Raw genomic sequence first — 27,434 nt, 5'->3', positions numbered from 1 at the left:
TTGGAGAAGCTGAGCAGCTTCGGTGCTAATTAGTGACACTTGCTAAACTAGTCAGAAATCTTCCAGAACGGGGCAGGGAGGGAAATATTCCGATACACTTGAATTCATTCGGGTGGAACACGGAAGGGTCTCCACAGTCATGGATTGAATGGGCCATTCAATGTAAGTTCTAACCATAGCCGTTGGATGGCGCCATAACCAAGCAAACATCAGAACAAGGAAGGAGCCCATCTGATCATAATTGTGGATTGTATACCAATATCCTCCATAGAAAACTAAAGATAGGAACATTTGCAACACAATATTTTCGATATTTTACTTTAATTTAACAAAAGGAAAAAGAATACAAGAACAACACAAGCATAAATAAACATAAAAAGATAATAATAATCATAATAATACTTAAGATTTTGTTCAGGGCTTACTAGAGGGTATGTTGGATGAGCTTGTTTGTGCAGAGCTTGTTAGTTAGATAGAGAGTGGCTGGGGGAGGCAACAACTTAAATGTTGTGTTAAATAGGAAAGCTGCTGTCTTAGTGTAAGCCATTAAAACAATTAAAAAGCCTGTTAATAAAAATCAAATAATTGTCTGAATACTACTTCCCCCCCGTAGGTTACATCCACCTCAGATAAGACAAAAAAAAAATCAAAAATTGAATTGTTCCAAATACATGTTGCTACTACTTGAGCCTATGTCTACAGAAACATGTATTAAGTAAGTATGAAACTTGATTAGGTGTGTGATGGAAGTTATGTTCCAAACATATGTTTAAGGGTTTGTTTAAGAATCAATATTAGTTATTGCCAAGCCACAGTCAGGACATGTAATTTCCTCCTTGGAATTTATTTAAGAAAGAAGAATACTCAGTCTTGCACATGTTATCTTGTGCCTCGGCACTCCAAATGCAGAATGTTCACCAGATGTTAGATTGCAGTATTCTCTCGTTAATCCAGGAAGGCGGATATTGCATTTTCACGAATAAGCAAAACAGTAAAAAAATAAAAATAAATAAAAAAATAAAAATAAAAAAACCTGAAGAGACATTCAGCTCCGTTAAGCTGTTTACTTTTCTGTTGTGCAGCATATGCCCTCTCCTCGGCCCGAGCCGTAGATTGGGGACACGCACACACGGCTGCTCGGTGCGACATTTATGAGCTGCGTTGAGTGCGAGGACGGCGGCAGGTATGTGGAATAGGAGTCATAAGTGCCCCTTTTCTCAAAGTTGAGCCAGAATCCTCCCAGGCCCTGCTGCTCGGCCTTCCATTCTACCTGCACCTCGTCATGGGTCGCAGTAGTCAACTGAAGGTCAGCGAGGGCGGGCAAAGTCGCTGCTGCTGATTAAAAAGAAGATACAAAGCAGGATAAATAAACTCGGAATGTGCCCAAGACCAAATTTTTCTTGATCCATTTGTACTATGTATTTCCTGTGTAACTCCACTGTCGACCACTAGTTAGCGGCTCCATTTGCATTCATGCTGCAAAATTGAAAGAAAAATAACCAGGACGTTTTTGTTTTCCGCTTACAGAAGGTGACGGCTGTTAGTTCATCCCTTCATTTACATCTCTCACTATTAATATTATAACTGGTATTGTAAAATAAAGAATAATGAAGTTTTTCTGGTGATGGATCGTAATACCTTTTAGTTTTCACGTAAAAACACCTCTGTAATGAATACCACACAAATCTTGTCTTCTTGTAATAAACAGCCATATGCTAAAAGACGAACATAAAGTGCTGGATGGCCTCTACTCCTGTCCTTCAATTATTGTGTTGTCGTCCTCTACTTTGTTGACTTGATTGGCAAGAAACGCAATGTCCTTCCATACTTATTTGTCATGTCCTTGTTTATGATGATACTAATGCAGCGTGTTATACCGGAGACAAATTCCTTGTGTGTTCTACATACTTGGCCAATAAAGATGATTCAGATTCTGATGTCATTGCCGCTATGATGTCACACTGTTTACGTTGCTGACACATCCACACCTTGCCTACCCAAACTGGACTGTAGTGCTTGGTGGAAACGTGGCTATAGAGTGACATGATAACTTGGAATAAAGTTGATGTTTTTGTAAATTAAAATTTTAAATAACATGAGCAAGATGACATGTTCACACACCTTCTTGAGTGCATGCTTTCACAGACATGGCTCTTTTCTTTCCATTCTTGTACACAGCACTGACTGTAACGAGGTACACCGTTCCTGGCTCCAGGTCGGTGAGCATAGTGGAGTTCTGGCGGCTCTCGACAATCACAGTGCGTACAGCTCCGCTTGGAATGGCTCCATACTCCACGGTGTATCTCTGAACCAGAGCTGGTTGCAGGGGACCCCAGCTTACTCGTGTCTGACGGGGGCCGGCGTCGTGCACTGACACCACTGCTAGGCTTAAAATGCCTGAAGGTGGGAGAGAAGAAGCAACAGGATAATTATGACAAAAAATTAAGTTGCATCTCGGATTAATTAAAAAAAAAAAAAAAAAACAACAACTGTGAAGCTGGGATGGTGTCAAGCAAAAAACAAAAAAAGAAAATCCCAAACCCTAATATATATATCTATAAATATATTGCGCGTCCAGCCTTCCGCGGGAACTAGCTGATGAGCCACCCGGAGGGCGGCGAACCAGCTAGTGTATATATATATATTGCATTAAATGTACTTCAGGCGGCCCGGTAGTCCAGTGGTTAGCACGTCGGCTTCACAGTGCAGTGGTACCGGGTTCGATTCCAGCTCCGGCCTCCCTGTGTGGAGTTTGCATGTTCTCCCCCCGGGCCTGCGTGGGTTTTCTCCGGGTGCTCCGGTTTCCTCCCACATTCCAAAAACATGCGTGGCAGGCTGATTGAACACTCTAAATTGTCCCTAGGTGTGAGTGTGAGTGCGAATGGTTGTTCGTTTCTGTGTGCCCTGCGATTGGCTGGCAACCGATTCAGGGTGTCCCCCGCCTACTGCCCGAAGACAGCTGGGATAGGCTCCAGCACCCCCCGCGACCCTAGTGAGGATCAAGCGGCTCGGAAGGTGAATGAATGAATGAATGTACTTCAATACAAATGCAAATACAGTACACTGTTGAACTTAAAAGTTAAATACAACTGAACAGTACTTAGGTAGTAATTCTTTCGCATACCACTAGAGGGAGCACTCGTGGTACTTTTTAACCACACCTTGAGAATTACTAAGTTAAAGTTTTAACACCACAAGAGGGCTTTGCTGTCTTTGTTTATTTATTAATTCTTTTTAACACCACCATAGAAGAGTACCAATAAAGAGGAGGTGGAAAAGGGTGATTAGGTGTTCACATTAGTGTCCTTCAGCATTCACGTTATGATAACATTCTCACCGGAAAGCGTGGTGAAGCTCACAGTGAGTGTATTAAAAAGCCTCTTGTTGGACTCAGGCCGGAGGAAGGCGGAATAGGTGGTCTCGGGTCGCAATTCGGTCAGCTCCACTGTGCTGGATTCTCCAGGGAGAATGTGTCTCGCCTCTGCATGTGTATTTCCAGTGGTGCTATACCACAGATCGTAGTAGCCACTTAGTGTGCTTAAAACAGGACGCCACTGCAGTACAGCACTGTGGGATGTGACGTGAATGGCACGGAGACGCTCTGCTCGAATGATTCCTGTAAATGAGACAAACACATAGGAATCATGAGAATTACGTTGAAAACGTCATCGGTGGCGGGATACAATACAATACAATACATCCTGATTTATATAGCGCTTTTTCACAACATGTTGTTAGCCGAAACACGATCACAAGCGCTGACCTACATTTCAACCTGAGCTCTTAATATTTTTTTTCCATGAAACTGAATCAGTTTATTCTCAACAGTCTATTGTATTCGTTTTGTAGCATTTCGCTTGGCTGCATTGCTTCGTGTACATCCACATGATTTTTTTTTTTTTGTGCAATCACATTGAAGCCTTTATGCACTGCAAAGGCAATCTCATCGAGCCAAGGCATTCAGAATCTGTATGTTACTTAAATTATACTCTCAATTTGAGTGCTTCTTAGACCATTCAGATTTTGAAATTCATTCTCATCTCCACGTTTCCAATTCTCAGTAGGTGCAAAGCTCGATAAACCTCCCGTCTGTAGTTATCTTCTTGATGTCTTTGTCATATTATTTAGATAAAGATTGATTCTGAATTGCTCCGGATGATTTGCATGGCAGTTGCTTGCTGTTTTATTGCATTTTGTCTCGCATTGATAGTTTCTAGAATTTCAACGTGATAAACACCTACCCTGGATGATAAACAGAGAATTGTCCGGTACGTCATCGCAACTCATCAGTGACAGAGACGTAAAACTTTAAATGGCAACTTTGCAATCTCATTGTACTCTGCAATTTTTCAGCAATACCGAAATAAATATAACGAAACACACATATATACTGGACCCAGATACCAAACATATTGACACATACTGATAATAGCCTCTCTCATGGGCTCCGTGATGATGTCAATGTTGTCTATGTCTACAGAGTAAAGGTGGGACTCCAAAGGCGGGGATACCACACGCTGCAACACATGGAAATCGCCGTGCACGGAGGATACAATTAACACAGAAACCCCTTGCGCCTTCAGCTGTGCTATGGGCTCCTCCACATTCCCCAGCTCAACGCCATCCGTCAGCCAGAGCAGAACCTTCGGCACAGGGGTGTCCGCCAGGAGCCGCTTAGCCACCCGTAGCGCCGCCTTGGTGTTGGTGCTCCCCTGCAGCTGTGTGATGCCGATCAGAGATTTCTGTAGACTTCTCTGTTCGCTGTGGACATCCAGGCCAAACTCCAGGACTGGCTTGGTCCCCACTTGCAGCAGCCCAACCCTCACGTGGCCGCGGCCTAGCGAGAAGGGCTCAAAAAGCGCTGCGGTGAAGCCCAGCATGCGTGAGAACTCGTAGTTGGCCACGCTTCCTGATGAGTCGAGCAATATGAGAACATCACCCTCACAGCAGTTCGATACTAAACAGGAGAAAGAAGAAAAACAACTTACTTTGGAAGAGTCACAGAATATATTTGCTCACTTGTAAAATAAGTGGATTCAAACAAACAGTGGTACAGTATGTGTATCAGATGCAGCTCCAACTACCGGATAATTAAAGATGAGATATTGATTGCTTATTTGTGTGCATCTTTTGAATCTTAAAGACCTCAACGTATATTATAGAGCCGAAAATCTTTCAATTATTTCAAGGTGGAGTGTTCAAATTTATGCAGGCCATATCCTCCATTTTTGAAGCCTCAGCGGAACCAAAGGAATATTTTATTGCAGTAATTACCCACAATCATTAATTTTTTAAGGGGAAGAAAATAAAACAGCCGGAAAAGAGTGAAAAAAATGGCGGACAATTGCTCATACACCAAATACCTTTCGGGGTGTGAGAGAAGAAGCTGGGTGAAAATAAAACGAGACAGACACAACACACAAGCTGATGAGGGCTAGACTGACTCTTGTAGATGGAGATGCTTGAATGAAATGTTGCATCTTTGCATTCATCCAAAACGGAGGTGGAATCTGAGCATCTCATCTGTGAATGTGAGAGATGCCTGAAAATTCCACTGGATGAAAAAAAGTTTAGGGATGCCTAGTAATTATAACCTACCCTAAGAAGTGATAATGGAAACAAAGATACACGTGCCTGTTTTGAAAGTGACAGTGGTACATTCTTATGTTTGGTAAAATATTTTCCCAGTACGAACACACTGTTGTTGCTTTGTCCCTTTAGGCGATTGGTAGTTGAATACGTACGGTGGAGCAACACACGTAGATGAGACATTTAACCGTACTCACCGACATATAACTTTATCCTCTGTGAAGGACGACTAATATTACTGTGGCTTACTATGAAATTGTAACAAGCTCCATACATATTTATATTACACTGCGCCCAGATGGCCAACTAGCATGCAGGTGAAGGAGCAACATGATGCACATTGAATTAAAGCAAAGGGGAAAAAAAGTGATAAGCTGTAATTCTTCCATGCATCCATCATCTACCGCTTATCCGGGGCCGGGTCGCGGGGGCAACAGCTTTAGCAGGGAAGCCCAGACTTCCCTCTCCCTAGCTACTTCTCCCCGGGGGATCCCGAGACGTTCCCAGGCCACCTGGGTGACATGGTCTCTCCAGCGTGTCCTGGGTCTTCCTCTGGGTCTCCTCCCGGTGGGACATGCCCGGAACACCTCACCAGGGAGGCGCTCGGGAGGCATCCGAATCAGATGTCACCTCATCAGGCTCTTCTCGATGTGGAGGAGAAGCGGCTCGACTCTGAGCCCCTCCCGGATGACCGAGCTTCTCACTTTATCTCTAAGGGAGAGCCCGGACACCCTGCGGAGAAAACTCATTTCGGCCGCTTGTAACCGGGATCTCGTTCTTTCGGGCACGACCCATAGCTCGTGACCATAGATGAGGGTTGGAACGTAGATCGACCGGTAAATTGAGAGCTTCGCCCTTTGGCTCAGCTCCTTCTTCACCACGACAGACCGATACATAAAGTCATCATCCTGTCGATCTCCGGCTCCCTCCTGCCCCCACTTGTGAACAAGACACCAAGATACTTGAACTCCTCCACTTGGGGCAAGATCTCCTCCCCGACCCCGCTGTAATTCTTGACATTCGATTATTTTTAATGTGACTGTATGTTTTTTAAAATAAATTACAATATCATAGATCTTGTTAAAAGGCAAGTCTGAATCTATCTATTTATATACATATATATTGGTGGGGCGGAAATAAATAATTGGCATTTTTAGACGGTGCTGGTGTACCTGATGAAGTGACAGTCGAGATGAATTACGCCCCCTTGCTGAAATAAAAATAGAGCGCAAATATAGACCCGGAATCTACTTATTGTGAGAATGACTGTGTCGAGATATGATCGCGGTGTGCATGTTCTCTCTCACCTGAGTCAGGTAACTCAACGGGCTGCGAACTGCCGCGCTGCAACATCGCCCACAGAAATACACAACCCGGCAAAATAGTCCTCATTCTCATTAGATGGTCACACACGACATAACTTTTCTCCTTTAAGTGTGGAAGTGTTGATTAGCAATGCACGATTGCGCGGAGTCATCTTCCTCCTCCTCCTCCTCCTCCTCCTCCTCCTCGTGCTGGTCCAGGAAGCACATCATCGTTTGAAAGCGTTCCGCGGTGCCAGAACGCGTCGTCTAGCTGCTCGAACATGTAAAAGGGAGGCAGCCGTTGCCCGCGGTCATTCAATGATTCATTACAGGTCTAATGGGCACATAAAGGGCAGACTGCACAGTGCTAAAAATGCTAAATTACGCCCCTTTGCACTATCAATACCAATTGTGCGTTATTACGAAGCGTAAACATCACACGGGACAGGAAGATACGTTCACTTACCGCGGCGTGCTGCTGCTGACAGTTTTTCATTTGATTGGTTTAAACTCCATTTCTGTTTTTCATGAAAATATTTGTAGTTCATATAAAATGTGGGAAAAGACAAATGGCACGCAAGGAACTAATACTGTACGTTGTCACGCGACCTGTGGTTGGAAGAAACGGAGTCCTTAAAATATTTCAGGAGGGGAAGTCTGTGGTGTTAAAACTGCTGGAATGATTTCATTGTAGCCTCACTTTAATAATATACAAATCCGCAATTCTGTGATGCGGCCATTCATGATGAAATTATGAAAGCACATAGAGAAAACATATCCAGCTTCAACAAAATAACAGTGCTAAGATAATATTAACAATGTAAACAAGCCAACATTACTGCTACACTTGTAGTATAATTTACGTATTTATAATGGAGTGTGACAAAAAGATATTTAATGTTTTTTTTATGGGACTGTACAATCAATTCATATTCAAAAAGAGGTGATACCGTGAAGCAGAAACATGGCTACCGTTACTTTCACTTTGTTTCTGAATGCTCTCAGTTGCTTGAGGTATCTTTGCTCTGCTTTTGTTTTCTAGTCTTATATCTTGTTCTCGGTAAATGAGGGATTATTTTCTGGAGGTGGATATTCTGCCATAGCTCTGTCCAAGGTGACAGGTCATCTCAAGACAACAGGGGTGTGACTGCAAACAGTGTGCCCGGCAAATGATTGACACCTCATCTGTCAGTCCTTTGGTCTTTTATTGATTGTTTTTACTTGTAATCAGGGGTTTCTTAAAGTTCATGATAAAGATATAAGTTGGGAGCAATAGATAGATTCATCCATCCATTTTCTGATCCGCTTATCCTCACAAGGGTCGCGGGCATGCAGGAGCCTATCCCAGTGGCGAATCTTGCACTGCCGCACTGTGAGGATGATGTGCTTACCAGTCGCCCACCGTGCCAACCCTGACAGGTCATACTAACGTTGTCAACAGATATAATAAGTGTAATTGCATTTTTTAAAATTCCTTCTCAGTAGATTTATTTCAAGAGATCTTTGCGTAGATTTTTACTTGGAGATTCGGCTTTCTGATGACTTTTTGCTGACTCCCATGCTGGATGTTGATGAAAAATAGTGTTTTGTAAGAACAATCATTTCTAAAACCAATTAACACAGACAATACGGTAAAAACAAATCGGTAATAGCACTGGTTAATACGTGGCAGTATAACATACTGTAACCTCAGCAACCATGCAAATATGCCACCTAGTGGCTGTGAGTCTGTAAAAGTATTTGGATCTTTAAGTTTGGTGTTGGAAAAAAGAAGAGTTAAGTCTTATCTGAGTTTTTGTCTGACTTCTTGCGCGTGATCCCGCAGACAGTGAAGAGGTGCATGATGGGTAAGAGGAGGGATGTCTTGGCAGGCCGATGAAAAGATAACACTTCAAATGGCTGCTGGAGTCTGTTGATACATGGTTAAAAAAAATCTTGCTCACATATCCGGCTGGAATTTCTCTGCTCACGTAAGCAAAGTCTGCCAAGTTTAACCACCTTAGAATCATTCCTCCAACTTTGTTAATAACTGATTCAATGCAGTTTGGAGGCCTTTTGTTTTTCATTCTGTTCTGTACAGCAAGTGCAGCACACACTCACTCTAAATCTTTGAAAAATAAGATAAGATATCCTTTATTTATCCCATACTGGGGAAATGAGACATGTAAAAGGAGTTTTGTATTATGTGTAGGCTGAAGAGCGATTGACATCAAATATTCTTTTTTTCTGCACAGCATGGATTCTTCTGTGCCTTGTGTGCCTCTTTCCAGACAGCTCCTATAAACTTTAATCAAGACATATTAGCTAACTAACCAACACCAATGCAGTCGTAAAGTCATCATCACAGTACATATTTGCATGAAAACCACTTTTACGCAGTCAATATAAAACTATCAAATGATAAAATAGAATGTCGAGTGAACAGAAAAATCTTTAAAAAAGTGATACCCATCCAAAAAGGTCATTGCCTATAGATGCCACAAGATGGTTGCCAAAGCAGTTTTTTTAAAACTCCTAGACAAATATTGGCATGACTGAGGTGCATATTCTCCTGTGGGCTCTTTTTAAGTAAGTTTAAGTTTAAGTCTAAGGAGTTTTGACGAGACAAGATAATTCCATAGATATGCATTTTTAAAATATGGCCCATTTTAGTTGCAAATTTAAGTTGCGTCATTGATCCGGAAGTAATCGCCAGTGACGTTGCGTGGGGTCATCTCCAACCCACTTTGAAGGCTCGTTTGTTTTATTCATTTTTATAATAAATTTAAAATAAACAATTTAATCAGAATAACGATTCAATTTAATAATAATAATAATACATTTTATTTATAAGCGCATTTCAAGACACCCAAGGACACTTTACAATAACAAAAAACACAAAACAATACGAGTTGAGCAGCGGCAGCCAAAACGCGCCAGCGGTCACTCAACCCGGAAGTCAGAAAGAACGATTTGAGAGCTGACGTGGCGAACCAAATTCCCCGTAAAAATATATTACTTATGACTTCATACTGCGATGACTTTATTGGTTGTGTTCAATGCTTCAACTGCAAGTCCCATTTGCATGTGGAAATGCTTCTCACAGGTGAGGAAAAGAACCCATTAGACCGCTGTTACGTCATTGTCGTACACCGAGTATGTTCGCTTTCAGGAAATTCCCTTTAAACGTGTTATTATGCATTTGCTTCACGTTGTGGGTTGCTTACAAGATGAGTTTGGGTGGCAAGAAAAACCCTCAGACAGCTTTGAAGTGACGAGCTGCGGAAGACCTGGACTACGCAGCACTTGACATGACTTGACTGTTTATCCAGACATGTACGGATGTAGCCGCCTTTCTTTCAGGGTGTGAGTGAGTGTGTGGGAGGGGGGCATGCGTGTGTGGGTGTGTATGCCTGTGTTTTTAGACATCTGTCTGCTGCCTGTCTGGACATGTGGCATCACAGTCCTATCGCTAAGTTGCAATAAACTTTGTCTTCGTTTTTGTAGGGACAAACATGTATAAGAACATAGCGTGTTTTTTCCAAATATGAGATGGTGCGTGCGTTTTTCCTCTGTATTTGGTGTTCTGAACAAAAGCACCAGGTGAAAACAAACAAAAGCGTGTTAACTTTCACCTTTCACAACCACAGTACAGCGATTTGTGTCTCACGAGATATCATCGGGTGTGCGTTTCGAAGCTCTTTCAACACACATATTAAGAGAAAGCGACGATTCAAAAAATATTGTTCAAAAATGTAACTAAAAATCGCTCAAAACAAAATACATGTGAAATGCATGCCTTGGATATGGTATTCTTCTTTATTACCATCATCATCTTATCTGTACGAAGTTTGGTATGTCAAACAAATTCTGTAAGGGCTTTGCGAGGCACATCTCAGAATCCTAAATTGACTTGAGTGACTCATTTCTTTTAGCAAGTCAACAAAGCAATTTACAAGCTCGGACAAAATCTCAGTGTTGCTAATTTCCCCTCATCCTTTAACATTAGCCAAACTTGGAAGAGCGGCACATATGTAATAATTGGCGATTCTGATGCTCGTGCTGCCTTTGGGGTACAGCATTAGACAAGTGAACTTCATGATGATGAGTCATGTCTCTGCAAGTTCAGTTCGTATTAATAGATAAGTGAATGTAAAATTTATAGCTGGCCAGGGGGCAGAAAAAACATTAAAAGCTCTTGAAAGTGGCTGTTTGAAAGTGATCTACAAATACAGTTGAGTTGAAAATGAACTGGATATGGTATATGGATTCTTAAGAAAAAGTCAGTGATCATTTCGAGAAAAAAAAATTCACCGACTTTGCTGTAATGTCATTTTAGTGCTGGCCTTTTGTTTTTCCACTCTTACATTTGGAGTAAAAAAAACTGAAATATTAAAAATTTGACAGTACAATGCGTACTGTACTTAGAAAACTGACCTGGAAGGTTTTTGCATTTGATCTTTGAAAAGTCATTTGGAAACATTGTTTTATTTGTTTACATGTTACCAGATTTGTATTTTTTGGTGAGGGGTAGGGGGGGGCAAACATGAAGGTGCCATCCTTCCATTTTATCCATATCCAATTTAGCTTCCTAGGTGAGCTTAGTCGGGTACGGTACACCTTCGACTGGTTGCCGGCCATTAACATTGCACATTCAGACAAACAACCATTGCGCTCGCATTCACACTTTGGAGGTGTTTTCCATTCTCGGTCCATTTCCGACTGTTTTCATTTGTCTCATCCGTTTACTGGAGCATTTTACATTTCAACCATCTGTTCTATTTATTCATGCAGTGAACCTGACACATTTGTCTCTTTTAGAGCCCATATTGGAATGCTCTGTGTGTGCTTTGATTCAAATACTGCAGCAGCGATGATGATAGCATCTTAGGAGGGATGTGTCATTCATTGCATTGATTCGTTCCTTAGTGCTGACTTGAAAGTAAACGAGACGAACAAACAGAGACACCCCACACATAGTTGGCGCTTTGCTGCTGACTAAAGCAATAATCACACAGGTTGAGGGTGAAGGGCTGATCAAAAATGCTCTGCGGTATTTTTGAAAATCCGCAGTTGGCAGAATGTTTAATAGCACTCTTGTGTTCAATCTCTTTAGCTATAGTTGCGCGGGTGTTTTACCGTATATCTGCTTTGTTTCAAATTTTGGATTCTCTCTTTATGTGATTTTTTTATAGCTGCTATTCTTCAACACATCCATTGTTATTTCGCTCAGCACCGCAACTGCTTAAGAATCACCCGAATATGTCACCACCTCTGCTCCTCAAGTTGACGGTCGTCTATGAGCCGAGACAATCGGCTGACTCTCATCCACAGATGGACGCGGTGCGGACAGAAAGGAACCATTCATCGCCATGCTGAAAAGTAAATATTAGTATGAGTTAAACTCTAAAAACGAGGCTAACCGTGATGATGACAGATGCTGTCATGCTGCAGCTTCTTTGTGTTTTTTTTTGTTGTTGTTGTTGAATGTGAACGTGCAAACTTGGACAGCAATTAGCCAATGTTGGCATCTGACTTAGTATCGTAACTTTTTATTTATTTATTGTTTTGTATCATCCATGAAAGCCAAATGTGATGTTCCCGCCCTCCTTTGCATGAACGAGAAACTTTGAACATTTTACTTTCTGTTCCTGTTTTTTTACTTTGTTGATCGAATAGGAGTGAAAAACAGATCATGACATGCATGATGGCAGTGTTGGACAGTAGGTGGGTTATACTCGAGATTGCCAATCACAGGGCACACGTGGACAAACAGCCATTCACAAATACCAATGGACAATTTATCATATTTTTGTAATGTGGGATGAAGTCCGAGTGTCCAGAAAAAAAAATCCTCACAGGAAGCACAGGGAGAACTTGTAGACTTCGCACACGTTCGAACCCAAACCTCAGAAATATGAAACGCCGTGCAGCATTCTTTGTCTTCTTTCATTCATTTCTTAATTTCTTTTCAATGGTGAATTGTTTGACATTAAAGTTGCGGGATGTGTTGTTGGTATAAAAAAAAACTGCACTACTCAGAATTGGCCATAGATGTAAACGACTGTGAGCTCAGGTATTTTTGACAAGATGGAAATAATTAATCATTTATTTGGGTGTCAGTCTCACACGTGAGCTCGATAAACAGAATTGGACGGATGACGCGCATTCTCACATAGAATAGAAGAACAAAACAAATACTCATATCATTAAAAGTAGATTACTGGGACAATTTTTTTTATTTTATTTTTTTAAAGCCCTTGGGTGAGTATGATTTCTTGATTGAATGTGTAATTGGCCCGACTGACCTATTGTGCTCCTGTGCTATCCTATCCTGAATCATGCAAGGGTGTGTTGTCGAATTTGGAAGCAGGGGTTTCATGAATAGCCTGCCTTGATTCCTCTTTTCATGTACTCGCCACGGGCGACAGGTTGTAATGAGATAGAAGTGGAACATGGAAAATGGATTTTCGATGTGAGAAAACAAGAAGGACCTCCACCTACAGGGTCCCGCGACAAGCCACGCTATTTTGCCGTGGACTAAAGGGAGATTATCGAGGCAGAAGGTGGAAAAGAAAGGGAAGATTATCTCTTAGTGGGAGCTTGCGTCTTTGCCTTCTTATCTCTGCTGGGTAAGAGGAGAGGCAGACTCAACGCTTGTGTGTCCACAGTCGAATTTGAAGACAAATAGAGAGTGGTGGCCTGACATCATACAAACAAAGGAGGGAAATATTTTTTGTTCCCTGACTCGGCCACTTACCACAACTTACTAACGGCTACACCATTTTTCTGCTTTGCCTTGCAAGCAAAGATGTGCAATGTCCACTAGTTTAATGGCAACAGAAAGCAAATGAATCCAGAGGGGCTGATGCTGGAGGAAACAAAAAGATATTTTTTTTCCCCCGGGGAAGAGCTAATTAAGAATAGCATGGTTGTAAATGGAAGGTCAAAGGGTGTACAAGGGGACTTTGTGGTCATAACAAACATCTGGCAACGCGTGTGTGTCTGTATGACAGTACACAAGAGGGAAATGAATTGAGAGTCGTAAATGGCTTATAGATTGAGCTTGAGTGCTTCATAAAGCAACAAGAACAAGAGCGCAGATGAGACAGTGTTGTTATGAGGAAAGTCATATATTGTCTAGCCAGCTTGAAATTAATGGGACTGTTTGAGAGTTGAGAAACGCATCTGCATGAACATTCATTCAGGAATGGGAGTGTTTGTTGTTGACAATGTGCAGATTTGTTAACATGTGACCTTTGTCATCACAGTCGTCTCCAAATGAATGACTCGACTAAGTGCCTCATCCAGCGGTAAACTCTGACGCAAATGAACAACACAAATTGTTCGCAACGTTTGCTTGGGCTGAAAGTGCTGTCAGGGTGACTGAATGCTTTTTCGACTTCTTCATGCTAAGGTCATCTTTCAAATTCTAAACGTGTCGGACACAGATACTGCGCATTGCAAACTTCGATCAGTGCATGACAAACATACGTAATATAAATATCTCAGTCCATTCACATGTATCATACAAAATGTAGACACACACCCAGCCATTCACTCACATGTGCACTGGGAGTTCTATTTTCGTGACCCAACCCGGGAAAATCTATACAGCAGGTTAAAGCCGATGTTGAAAATGTTACAGATAAGCACAGAGGGAGGGCTGTGCCGATGTGAGTGTGGTCACAGCCAATTTTCAGTCGTAGTCAAACAAAATGGCCCCTTTCATTCACTTCAAATGTAATATGCTAGTTACACACTAGAGTATCAACAGAGCTGGAGCACATATGCGCCGTGAAGTGGGCACTTCATGCTCACCACTCAGCCCCGAATGTTAGAGCGGTCCCCATAGCTGTGCAGCCCAGTGAGGGCTTGACGCACGCTGTTCATAAGCAGTATTTATAAAATAAGTTGTGTTAGGCCAACTGTCAACCTTGCGCCTGCTTTTAATGTATTTTGAGCAGATCAATTTTCTAATGCCTAATTTCACATCTACGAGACACTCCCTCCACTGTGGTAGCCTGCTGAGCCCGACTGGGCCACGCTATATTGGCAAAATATGCGCAGCAAGCCCTGGGCTGAAATGAAAATCTGGACATTTGCGTTTATTTGAAAAAAATAAAAAATAGGGCCCGAAATTTAACCCCTTAGGCTACTTGCTATGTCTCATCCAAAACCGAACTGGCACGGCAAAAGCTAAGTGGATGAGTGTCTCTTAAATGGATCAAGAGGAGAAGCTCATAGCACTAATTAAAAGTCTTTGCTTCCCCACGCCTACGGCCTGCCCTGGAAGTGTTTCTCCACAGAGAGACGTGTCTCGCTGGCTCCTGGTAATTATGCACTTGAGCGCTTCAACACCCAAAGTTGTTTGGTGTGCAGAGGATGTGAAAAGCACAGTTTGAACCATTATGCGGAGTCCTGAAAGGATTTTATTTGCTTGGCCACTCATCCCCAGAAATAGATTGAGATGAGAAACTTGTCAGGAATCATACAAATTTAGCAGCGAAATAATAGCCCCTACCAGATTTGACTAAATGTATCTATTTGTTTTTCTGTAACTGCAATTGGTTTTTGTGTATGCTATTTTTAAAACACTGTTACATGTAATTCTCTCCTCGCCCGATGATATTCTGTTGTAAACACTGAATATTTCTGCAAAAAGAAAGAACAAAACAGATATACATCGTAACATCTTACATAGGCAGTGAAGAAACTGACACTTTAAGCCGTACACAGTATTTATCAAGTCTGTTTCATGCAACGCAATTATTCAATCCACATTGAGTGTTGCTTTTCAAATGGATTTGTTCTATTGACTCAGCGCGGCTGTGACATGTTTGCCATCTTTCCGGCCTGATATTAACGTGCACACTTGACACACTTTGGGCATACAGAAGCATCCATTACCTCAATCACTTCAAAGTTGTTCTCGTCAAAATGTGTGGGCTGCTAAATTGTCTGTTTTTTTTTTTTTATTTAAAGGTGAGCTTTATATTCAGAAGTGCCCAGTACTAAACTAGCTTGACTGTGGAGATGTTTTGCTTTTGCCTACTGTTTTGGCTGAAATGGTGAAATATACACAGTTTTGTAGTTTGAGAAGAGTACAAATAATTTATTACTGTTATTATCGATACAGGTTTTGGATAGGATCTTATTTGATTGAAGTGTACCTGATGAAGTAGATAAATATAAACAATTTTTATCTCTTACAATCTCTTAATATTTCAAAACAAAATCATTTTGATCAACAATAAAGTTCTTTATTGAACATGTCAGCCATATTATGATGCTAATAATACACACGGTACCGTGTACAATGCTATAATCTGTACCAATGATGTATTTGACAATATGCCCAATTGATTAAAGGGCCCCTGAACATCACCACAATAGACCTCAACCGTTTCACCAGTTGACTAATCTGATGTTCTTTCCATAATTGTATATTGTTAACATCAATTAGCGTAATGAGAATATATTGGCTTGCTTTGTCTTCTAATTGGACCTTTTCGTTTGTGTCTTGTCTCACATGAATGTTAAGCAATTTACTCAATGGAATCAAATCAGTAAACTTACTTTTATTTCTTTTTTGGGGAAAAGGTCACATCACTAAAGAAAAACAGTGGAGTCTATTGTTATTAATGGGATTACTCCATATGACAATCTGTATTTGTGTTGTTTGGCACATGCAATATGGCAAAAACAATATTTTCCTTTCCTGGTACTAATATACGGAGTACAATTTACACTCATCACGTATTTTACTGTATCTGTACAGCAAAATTGAAGTAATGCATACATGAAGCAAATCACTCAACCGCATAATGAGCCAAAACAATCTGCTGATCAAATTGTACTTCAACACTTGGCACCCATTAAACAGTCATTATACAATCATACTGCCAACTTTTATTTTCTAATCGTGGTTTTACGCCATGATAATCACAGCCTCCCTCGTAGAGTACAACACACGACTGCCAGAAAAGCTCCATTAAGTGCATTTATACAAAGAAAAAAAAACTTCCTTAAACACAAATCAGTAAATAGCCTTCCATCGCTGGCTCCAGGTACACAGTCCCGCTGTTATGTGATTTTTTTTGTACAGTTAGCAAAACTATTTTGATTGAAAGCGAAGCTGTATTTTGTGCACTGTAATTCCACGTTCAACCAATAGAGAGAAGCACACTTATTTCATTTGAGACTAAATTTGACACAGAGTAAATAAATGTGTGAGTACACTGCGACATGATCATTATTTGGGTTTTCAGTGGTGCCCTTCACATAAGAATGACTCGACCTAAGAGTTTTTTGAGCTGGACAATTTTTTTTGTTTAATGACAAACATAACTTCACCTTAAAGTCTGCTGTCTTAATACTAGCACAATAAGAAAAGACATTGACAGATTAACAAACGGCATCCATGTGGCGGTGATATCATGCATCCGACAATTTGACTATTTGAACACAAGCGGTGGAGCAACACATGTAGCCAGACACCACAATACAAAACTACATTCAATATCCTCTGCAAATAAACAAACACATCAATATTACCACAGCTTACCGAGTAAATTACAGTAAACGTGAAGGTCTTCTTCATTTGTTTCTGCACCATGATCCACAAAGTGTTTAATTCTTCATTTTATATTTAATTATGCCAATACTGTCTGATTTTTATCAAATACGTTATTATAGAGTGCCATTTTCATTATTTAAAAACGAATTGCCCTTTTTATGTAAGCTATGTCAAGGAACGCAATTAGATATTATATTATTTAGTGGTGTGCCGTGAGGTTTTTGTCCTGTAAAGAATACGCCTTGGCTCACTGGCAAACACTGCTCTAGGCTTTATATGAGGTAAGAAAAAGCTACCCGTGACTCACAATGCCATGCCTTGCCTTTTAGTCGCCACCTTAATGCAGCAATCAGACCCAGGCATGGACGCTGCCCACGCAGTCCATCAGCCTCCCTGTGTACCGTGCGCGACTGATTGGCTGAATGAGAAGCAGTAGTCGAAACCTTCGAAGCAGGCCGCAGAAGACCGCCGCCGCCACCACCACAAGCGGCGACATCATCACAAATCCCAGAATGATGAGGGCCGAGCAGCTGTTGTCGTCCAGGTAATTGCAGATGGCCGACGAGCCGTCCAGGATCTGTGGGGACACGGGAATTGTGTGAGAGGGGAGGACAGATGTCGTTGCTTGTTTTTTTTTTTTTTCCTGTCTGTATAAGAAACGATTGTGTGCTACAATTACAATGATGACGATGAACGGGGAACACAAAATATTTAGAACTAACACATTTTTAAAAAGTTGTATGTTAATGTTCCAGGAGAGCCATTATCTTTACAAATAAAACACTTAAAATTTATTTTCTAAGTCACAAAGTCAAAGCAGATGGATGAAAGTGTCATATGTGACCCTGGAGTTGCGACCCCTACTTTTGATTTTTGGCTGGTATGTTAAGTGGGTGCGTTTGTGTTGGTATTTATAAATGGGGGATGTCATGTGGGCAGTCAAGTGTGAGAAAACAAGTCTCTCAGTTGGCACCAACTCTCTGAGCTGTCAATCAATTCCGGTGATATGGAAGTCCACACGCACAAAGAAATTTCCGCCGCATCGGACCTGTCAATCCAGAATTTAGCATTTTACACGTAACCCATTACAGACAGGCCATTCCCGCAACATGCATGTTCACAAAGTGACAGCATCCCACAATCTAAGAATTGTCGGGCAGCAATAATTGTTTTCCACACAACAACAAGGTTGTAGCGGGGGTTAAAAATTCACACTCCGGTCTCAACATTGCGGGAATCTGTTACGCTGTTTCTCTGGTACATTGATTTTTCATTTTGGAAAGAAATCTATACCAATATAACCATTTTTTCTCTCCCTTAAATCACTTTTACCAGCAATTCCTTTTACCAAATCCTTTAATATAAATTGGTCAATACTATTAGAAGTGCAATACTGTATTTGCATGCCACCATGGTCCGTGACTTCTGATCGAAAAATATCAAATTTGATTAGTTACTCTTGAACCCTCCAAATGATAGAGAAGTGTTGTAAAACTGCGCCTCTTTCCTCACTCTGCAGAAGCAGTGACATAATTGTCGCTTAAATTAAAAGTTTGGATGTTTTTTAAATTGTTTTAATTTTTTTTACTATAACGGGTTGGATATATTTGAGGACTTATGTTCAGGGACAATGCTCAGGTAATGGCCAATCTTGGCTCACCTGTTTTTTTAAGCTGAGCCATGATTTGTCGTTACATGAGTACCGAGCAACTGTGATGTCATTTTCAGTTGACAGCAACTGACAAAATGGCCGCCACCTGAGTTGGACAAAAAAAAGTGGATTTTACTCCACTTTACTTAAGTCAAATTCCACATCACAGTATTAATCCAAATGTCATGTTTATACTAGTGGGGCTGCATAGAACATTTTTGGAAAGAATTTGGGGGGATTGACTTCCCCTTTAATTTGTATTTTATTTAATGAACGTCAACAATATGTACATGTGGATTAAAACTTCTCCTCTTACTGAAGTTCCATTAAGTACTATGTACATTGTTCTGTCCAGTATAAAATCTCACATTTTCCTCACACTCTTTCCATTCTTTTTGTTTCATGTTAAAATTTGGAATTTTGTGTATATTGGCTCACTGTGAAAATTTGTAATATCAGGTTCAAACTTTAACACGTTCTTACTACATCAGAATGTTGACATTGTTCCTTGATTTGCGCTGCGGCTTGTCCATATGGAATGACGATGAGAATTCAGACCAGTTCAAAGCCACTGATTTCGTGTTCAATGAAGCTGAAGCGCAACTTTTTGGAAAGTGGCACCAAGGCACTCTTAAATCCACCTCAGAACTGTGAGCCAGACACAGCGCTGCCCTTCAGACTCATTTGCAGTGCAATCGATTCACAGTCGTGATTGCTTCCTTGCCAGACGGGATGAGATTCCTAAAGTTTGATTCAGAGTTGCGCCGTGATTCTTATGCATTCGTTTGAGAATTTTGAGCAGAGTATTTTACTGGCTTGCTTGTGTTTACTGTCCACACTGCCATGCAGTAGTAAAATATAATATCTGCAATGGTTGCATGTTGGGCGGAGTTGACTTATAGAAGGACGTAGCTGTAGATCTTCACAAGAAGATGTGACACCAAGACCCATGCAGAATTAAATCTGTCGGTACCTCAGGGTTCGGCGTGTTTCATACCTTGTCTCTCCGTGGTTGCTGCTTACAGTGTTTGCATACTAATGCAATGTGTAGTACCAGTAGTTTAACGTCAAATAAAAAGCTTAAAAACAATCCGCTTGTAATTAAGTTAGGTGTTTGTAATTACGGTACCTACTTACTAATTACCTAAATAATAAGTCGGTAATTCTTAAGTAAAAACAACTAATTACCTACTTCAGTTGCCTATTCTACTAGTGGACTTGCCCGGAAAGTAGAACCATCCAAAACTGTCAAACTGTAATCAAGAGTATGAAAAGCAAAGCACTCGCCTTCTGTTGTGTTTGTTTCTTATTCTCAATGTTCCGATGTCAGGATGACCCACTCTTCCCAAAATATAGTAGTTTGAGTTTTCATCTCGAAAAGCGACCTGAGACTTTCATTTCCAGCTATGAAACAAGATAAGAATAGTACACTGGAAAAAAAAAGTTTTCCCATCGTTTTCCATATGACAAGATTTGAGCCCGCTGGAAGGCAATCAGGGAATCAATTGAGCAGAAGATTGCCGGAGATGTGGGGTCTATTTTTGTGTCCAGCACGGCAAAGTGCTGAACTCTGCACAGAGGCGGTTAAGACCTTGTTTTGGCATCATCGCCGACACGTGGAAATGGCAGAGGGGAGGTGTATTATTAAAACGGAGAGTTTGTGCCATTGTGGCTGTGAACACAGCCGACTTGATTCACTGCGGACCAAAGCGGATCCTCTCATTTCCTTGAAATGTGGCACGCGAGAAGTCTACCAATCTTCCAGATGGTAATAATGCTTTCAATTAATTGATTTCCACAATCATTCAGAGGGTATGATGCACTCAGTTGAGATAGTTATGAATGAAATATGACATCCATCACAAACACCCACGTAGCTCAGAATTTGTCTGCCTGCACCTCAGTCAAATCCACCAAAAATCACGTTACATTTCCTGCACCACAACTTGGACCTGCTTGACCTGGTTTAAAGATGAGTCTACTTTCTGCAAACGCTGGAACACCCAACAGGGCGCAGAGGGATGAACCAACTTCCCAAACATGCTTGTGGATATTCTCATTAATCCAGGTCATTTCTTTCTCAGGGCATTGAATCAATTACAAATATCTTATAAGACATTTCTGCCCTCATCCGAGAAGGCTTCATCAATTCTTACAGCAAAGCTTTATTAGGACAGCTGTTCCCAAGAAACTTAATGATTTTGCCCTGGACAAACAACAGAAATACCAATCCCTACTGACTGCAAAAGTAGCTCTCTACTTTTTACAACTGAATGGAATATTAATGAGGGATTTTCCACCCAGCGACTTATTGATCGCCAGAGGCCTTTCTGCCAAGCATCTTAATCATGGTCGTTTGCATCCCAAAAGAATGATATCATTGCCGGAGGAGGGGAGGGAGCTGGGGGTTACCTTCAACTTGGAGCATAAATTGAGTTTTTCCATATCAACCCAGCCTGGTCTGTCGTAACCAAGCCTAGTTGCATGAACTGATGAAGCTTTCTTAAATGAGAGAAGGAACATCTCTGAAGACAAACGGAGCAGTCCAATTGCAATGAAATTCCCAAACAACTGCAGTGAGGCTGCAAACAACACCTGTAGACAGACAACAATACTCACAAGAATGTTTTTCTTCATTCTCTGTGAAGAAGGACAAATATCACTGTGGCTCAGCAAGCAAACGTGACCATCTCTTTTATGTATCGTCACGTGACGCTTATACTGCCCCCAGGTGGCCATGGCCACACCAGAAGTAGAATCGTTTCCTTGCAGTATAGACTGTAGAGCAGGGGTGTCAAGCTCATTTTTTTGTCGTGGGCCACATCGGAGTTATGGCTTCCATCGGAGGGCCGGTGCAAAATCTTAACGTGATTTATTAGCCATGACAATTTGACATTTTGATACAGATTTCAGCAAGAATCATGATAGTTAACACACATGATTTGCTCCCGTGGGCAACATAAAATGAAATTGGGGGGCCGGATCTGGCCCCCGGGCCTTGACTTTGACACCTGTGCTGTAGAATGTTGTTTTTTCTTCCTAATGTGTGTATATTGCACAATTAAAATAACTTGCATTTATTTCTTGAAATGTTATTTCAGTTGTTTTCTGTTTTAAATAAATGTGTTTTTTAATATCTTGAATTGGTTAAAAAAATCATATTTTTATTTTTCACTTTTGATGGGTTTGGTGAATGTGCATATGAACTGGTTGGGTTTGGTACTTTGAAGAAGGTTAAGAACCACTGGTCTAGAGTATCTCAATGCACCACTGTTCTGGACATAGTGACTGTATGTTGCAATCAACTCACTCTGGAATGGCACAGGAATCCAGCGTAGAGCGGCACCACTGCTGGCAGCAGCACCAAGGAGAAGATCAGCATCAGGAGCAGAGCACCAGCCAGTAGCACACACAAGTTCCAAAGGACCAGAGCTGCTCCGCAGACAACGCAGCCCGCGCTGCTCCTGCGGGTACCCCAAGCCGAACCCCCGCTACGGGCCACAGGAGGGGGCAGCATCTTCACTCGTTCGCCCAGCCACAACTCTTCATCCTTCTCTTCCTCGACTGAGCCTCCATCATCCAGGTCAACATCTGTGCCACACATCCTGAAAGGACGATTTAGTTACATGGGGGGGGGGGGGTATATATATGCACATGCCTTTGTGTGTGTGTGTTGGGGGGGGGGGATTCATTCTGAAGTAAAACTCATGATCCCCTTTCCGTCTCATGACTGATGGTCTGAAAAGCATTCGACATGATGCAAATAAGGATCCTCTAGTTTTTTTTCGCACAGGCACGCCCATCCCAGCGATCAATCATTTGTCGCTTTTAGCTTGGCCATTGTCACAGGCAATTCATTTTAATCTAAAACGTGCAGAGATTAAACGATCATTAAAGCATTCATGCACAGCGTAGCTCTTAATTCGGATACACTTTATAATCCTTGAGGGACATTTCCTCTCACAATATCAACAATCATTTGCGCATTTAATTAAGTAGTCAACTGCTTACCTGCAAGTGTGTTCGAGTGCACACGGCGCTATTGAAGTCTTGCTGCTTTGACACGCGAGAACAAGACTCGTAGTGACAGTTTTGAAATGATGGGGTGGAGAAAAATCAGCTGCGAGTTTGGGCGACGCTGAGAGAGAGGGACACTTTGGGCGCGCGACCTGAGCTCGCGTGCACGAGCACCGCACACACGCTCGCCTGTATATTCCACCCACATGGATAATTTATTTCATTGCAAATTAATTATTCATTATTTGCAATTTATACATTTATATAAGCGTTAAATTCCATTTGAATGTCGTTTCCTTTCTTATTTTTGTTTGTTTGAATATCCAAGCATTTAAGTCAAGTCAAGCTTTATCGTCAAATGTGCTCTATGCGCAACATACAGCACAGATGAAATTACTTTCCTCTCTTACCCACAGTGCAAACATGCAGTGCACTGAACCACACACGGCTAAAAATAAGGGCAGTAAACTGAACTGCTTTAAAATACATAAAAGCATAAACATATAAATATAAACAAATAAAACAATAAATAGCAAACAACAGACGACTAAGGGCACTTGTGATTATTGCGGGTAAAAGCTTAGGTAGTGAATTGTTTATGTGACTATGCAAATGGTTGACAAAATGACTGTGGGGTGGGGGACATATCAGCAGGGGAGGTCTTTAATGGTCTGTTTGTTATAACTGATACACACAAAAAAAACGTAAGAAGGGTACAGTCTTTTGAGAAACTTTGTTTCAACTTTCGAGTTTTCAACTTCTGTTTTTTCGAGGCAAAATCCACTTTTGATCGAAGGTGTCAATAAAAATGTCAGTTTTGAGTTCCTTTATGAAGTGTGCGTAGTGTCCTCAGGTGGTCGGGGGAGAGCGTTCCACTGGCAAGGAGCAGTCGAGCCGAAGACCCAATCAGCCAGTCTGTTTGGGGTGGGGGGCAGTTAGTATTTTAGGAACAGAGGTCGTGTGGATGACGGAGAAGGGGGAAAATAGCCATGGATGCAGAGATGTGCTAACAGTAAGATTTTGTCTTCACCCCTATGGCGTAGAGGGAAGCCATTGAACTGGGTGCAAGACAAGGTCGACTGTTCTGTTTTTTGTGTCTGATCGGGATCGTCCCAACACTGTTCCGTATTTAGGGTTTTCTGGGCTGTGCGGCTTCGAGGAGAACAGGTACAATGTGCTACAATCAACTGGTGCTGTGCAAGTGGTTGATGGGCAAATTCTGCGGTTTGGGGGGGAGAAGTAATGATGAAGAACCAGCATCTGCCGCCATTAGCAGGTCATTTGTCATGTCGACCAGAGCGGTTTCCGTGCTGTGGGCTCAGCGGATACTTTTCAAAGAGGCTATTGCACTTGTTTCCGAAGCTGTGTGGTGACGACATTTTTTTCGCAGAACTTTTGAAAGAAAGGCTTTGCAGTTGGCAAGGACTTCTGGATACTGTGTGGGTTATTTATTTATTTTTATTACAAAAGAGGTCTGATGTTATCTACTTTAAAGGAAAATCGATGAGGCATGGCCTGCACAAATGGAGGGAATTATAACTTAAAGTGCCCGTTAAGTGACTTCAGACATTTGCTTCTCAATACATGATGACATTTTAAGGATAATTAAAGAGCAATGGGAAAGGGCAAAGAATATTTGAGAAGGACAATTACGCAAAATGGGAAAGTCTGCTCAAATGTAGATTCCAAGATCATCAGTTGATAGTTGTGGCGTTGTCAATATCAGATGAAATGACATTAGTCACACCGATGAGCACTCAAACCTTTTTTTTTTCTTTTCCATGCTAAGTGGATGATTCTCCCTCTGTGCACAGGGTTAAGGATCAAGCATGAGATCGACAGATGGGATAATTGCGGATCGATTTACTGGCCCAGCTACATTCTCACCTTTCAAGTAACAGAAAGGACGAGATTGCTGATGGAAGCAATTAAAATTGTGTTTGGGTTCTCTCTTCCAGATAAGACAAAGAGTTCCGAGCAGACGTTCTGAGTAACATTGGCGCTAATGAGTCATTTAAATTGAGCAAGTGGTCTTGGAAGGCGATCGGGTGTAAAAGGCTGAGTTACTGTCCTGAAGTACATTTGTCAGGTCTCTGTTTTGGACTAAAAATGTCAATTTCTGCTGAGTTTGACCAGATGCAGCAGTCCAAGCGCATTCAACTCTAGTGTGCCCCATAAAAAAGCTTGATAAACCTTTCCTTCTTGTCAGTTTAATAAACTGTTGTTTATTAAATATGGTCTCACTGGCCTTAATGGGTGACGCAGCATAGCTGGAGGGAATGCAGAGTCACCTTTTCCGAAAAAAAATCTCTCACCAACATGCCGAATATCGCCAAAATAACATGTTTAACACTTTCAGGGACAGCGATTGCTACAGTGGACAGCTTGTGATGTTACCACGTTCCAGGGTGCATGAAAGGGTTACATGGACAAGAAAAAAAAAACCTTGCAAAGATCATCCTAATCCCAGATTTCCCCTAGAGTGACATGATTGCATAGTTTCGCCAAAGAAAAGCGATATCGCAAGGATTACAGTTGCCACGATGAAGTTAATGCCATTCGAAACCACACAATGTCATACCCCGCCTCCGGTTTTGATACAATAACCTCTGACGTGGGCATCGATGTCTGTCGGCTTTGTGGCCGTGAGATAAGGAGGCGATCAATATGTCGTGCGGTGCAGACCCCCGGTCGCTCTGTTGTCGCTCAAATGGAATTACATTGAAAAAAAGGAAATAGGGAAACGATAACGGAACAGAGTTGACGAGAAATGGAAGAGAAGATCCGGGAAATAGATGACGGGGACTGATTAAGGTCTTCGAGCAAAGATTAGGTTATCATATCGGGAAACGTGGTGTGCCTGGATTGAAGAACATCGTGTCTAACTGGCGTGTGTGGTGACCCATACATGTAACCTTTTTGTATGTCATACATGAGGGCTTTTCAAAGCGTGGACACAGAGCCTCTTTTTACAGAACATCAGCATGTTATGCAAATATAACATCATTTAAATAATTACATGAAACTACAATTACACATTTCAGAGAATTGTTGAACATATCAAAATGAGTCTGAGACTGACATGTAATGTGCCGCTCTTTGTATTTACCACCCCAACCTCATACGTTATGACATTTTAAAACCTGCCCTAAGAAAGTGATTTTTTTTTAGGATAATACTTTTGAACTTGAACAAAACTGAAACGACCATAGTTAGAAGTTTTTCCTTTTTCAAAAGCTACTGCAATTTACTTGAAGTCATCCGGTGCCCCTCTCACTCATCATGCGATTGGTGTTTTAAAATCACTATACAGTCGTACCCTGCAATATGAGTTGTTCCGTGACCATAGCGAGCAATTACATTGCTCATAACTAGAAACACTCATATCCAACGGGGGAGTATAAAACTGTCATGCAGAAACCATCAAGTTTCACAATGACAGTTCGTGACTCGGTAAGCTGCTGTAATATAGACATTTTTTGCAAAGAACAACAAATATATGTCTATGAGTCTTGAACTCATAGGCATATATTTATTGTCTGTCTAACTGTGTTGCTGCACCATTAAAAAAAATAATCAGCTCGAAGCATAATAACACTGCCACATGTTGTTCATTATGCCCTCTTTGGCATTTCCCACTATGTGGTTGTTTTATATAAATAATGAGTAGTTGTTTTAGTTTTATGTTTAATTTGATATTAGCCTTGAGCTAGGAGCATGAGTAAAAAGCTTGAAGGCTCTTTTTTTGAAGAGGGTGGGGGTGAGTGATGCGGGGCGTGCACAAATTTCCAAATGACTACTGTATTTTAATTCACGCACTGGATGAATGGCCTCACTTATTCTGTCTTTGTTTTCTTGCTGTGATTTGTTTTCCATACAGGATGAGTCAAATCTTACAAAATCTGCCAGGATAAGTCGCAACTGTGTAATAAAACTAAAAGAGAGTAATGTCACCAAAGGAAAGTGTACGGAAAGGTATTTCCAGAGCCATACTGTCACCTAGTGGCACTTTATTGGTATGGTTGGAATGAGTCTCTTTGTCCATAGGTAAGCATAAATTGAGAACACATTTCAGTTTTGTCAGAGTGTGCTTCTTGTTTCAGAAATTGCATGTTCAAGACTTACACCTGCTGTCAATAATAAATCATTCAAGTTGTTTTCAGTTTTTAATAGATGTGTTTTTTTAATGTCTTGAATTTGTAAAAAAAAAAAAAAATTCTGTCATGAAGGGTTCAGTGAATGTGTATATGAACTGATTGGGTTCGGTACCCCTAACAAGGTTAAGAACCACTGATTTAGAGTGTTTTGTTATATT

The 27,434-nt window shown here is 41.3% G+C and overlaps 2 protein-coding genes across 3 annotated transcripts; both read right to left on the bottom strand.

Moving 5' to 3' along the window:
• Positions 1-302: 302 nt before the first annotated feature.
• Positions 303-7,115, bottom strand: LOC127607911 (von Willebrand factor A domain-containing protein 1-like). Of its 2 annotated transcripts, none has more exons than XM_052076675.1 (5): positions 6,897-7,115; positions 4,424-4,957; positions 3,338-3,616; positions 2,122-2,397; positions 303-1,335 (listed from the first exon to the last, which is right to left on the bottom strand). In XM_052076675.1, exons 1-5 carry the CDS (start codon positions 6,985-6,987, stop codon positions 1,064-1,066), a joined length of 1,452 nt encoding a protein of 483 aa, XP_051932635.1. In that variant the 5' UTR covers positions 6,988-7,115; the 3' UTR covers positions 303-1,063. The 2 variants fall into 2 exon arrangements, with proteins under 2 accessions (XP_051932635.1, XP_051932636.1); XM_052076676.1 differs by having other exon boundaries at positions 303-1,332.
• A 9,971-nt stretch (positions 7,116-17,086) lies between these two features.
• Positions 17,087-23,282, bottom strand: LOC127607939 (transmembrane protein 88). Its single transcript, XM_052076719.1, has 3 exons — positions 23,114-23,282; positions 22,413-22,707; positions 17,087-18,028 (listed from the first exon to the last, which is right to left on the bottom strand). Exons 2-3 carry the CDS (start codon positions 22,704-22,706, stop codon positions 17,801-17,803), a joined length of 522 nt encoding a protein of 173 aa, XP_051932679.1. The 5' UTR covers position 22,707; positions 23,114-23,282; the 3' UTR covers positions 17,087-17,800.
• Positions 23,283-27,434: the final 4,152 nt, after the last annotated feature.

This window comes from Hippocampus zosterae, chromosome 9 (genome assembly GCF_025434085.1).
Source record: "Hippocampus zosterae strain Florida chromosome 9, ASM2543408v3, whole genome shotgun sequence".
NCBI lineage: Eukaryota > Metazoa > Chordata > Actinopteri > Syngnathiformes > Syngnathidae > Hippocampus > Hippocampus zosterae.
This window is presented reverse-complemented; position numbering and strand designations above follow the sequence as displayed.

Coding starts and splice junctions, on each gene's coding strand:
- LOC127607911 (XM_052076675.1), bottom strand. CDS start 6,987: ATGAGAATGAGGACTATTTTGCCGGGTTGTGTATTTCTGTGGGCGATG. Junction 4,958..6,896: donor CGTTGAGTTACCTGACTCAG/GTGAGAGAGAAC, acceptor TCTCCTGTTTAG/TATCGAACTGCTGTGAGGGT. Junction 3,617..4,423: donor CATGAGAGAGGCTATTATCA/GTATGTGTCAAT, acceptor TCTCATTTACAG/GAATCATTCGAGCAGAGCGT.
- LOC127607939 (XM_052076719.1), bottom strand. CDS start 22,706: ATGTGTGGCACAGATGTTGACCTGGATGATGGAGGCTCAGTCGAGGAA. Junction 18,029..22,412: donor GATTCCTGTGCCATTCCAGA/GTGAGTTGATTG, acceptor GTGTCCCCACAG/ATCCTGGACGGCTCGTCGGC.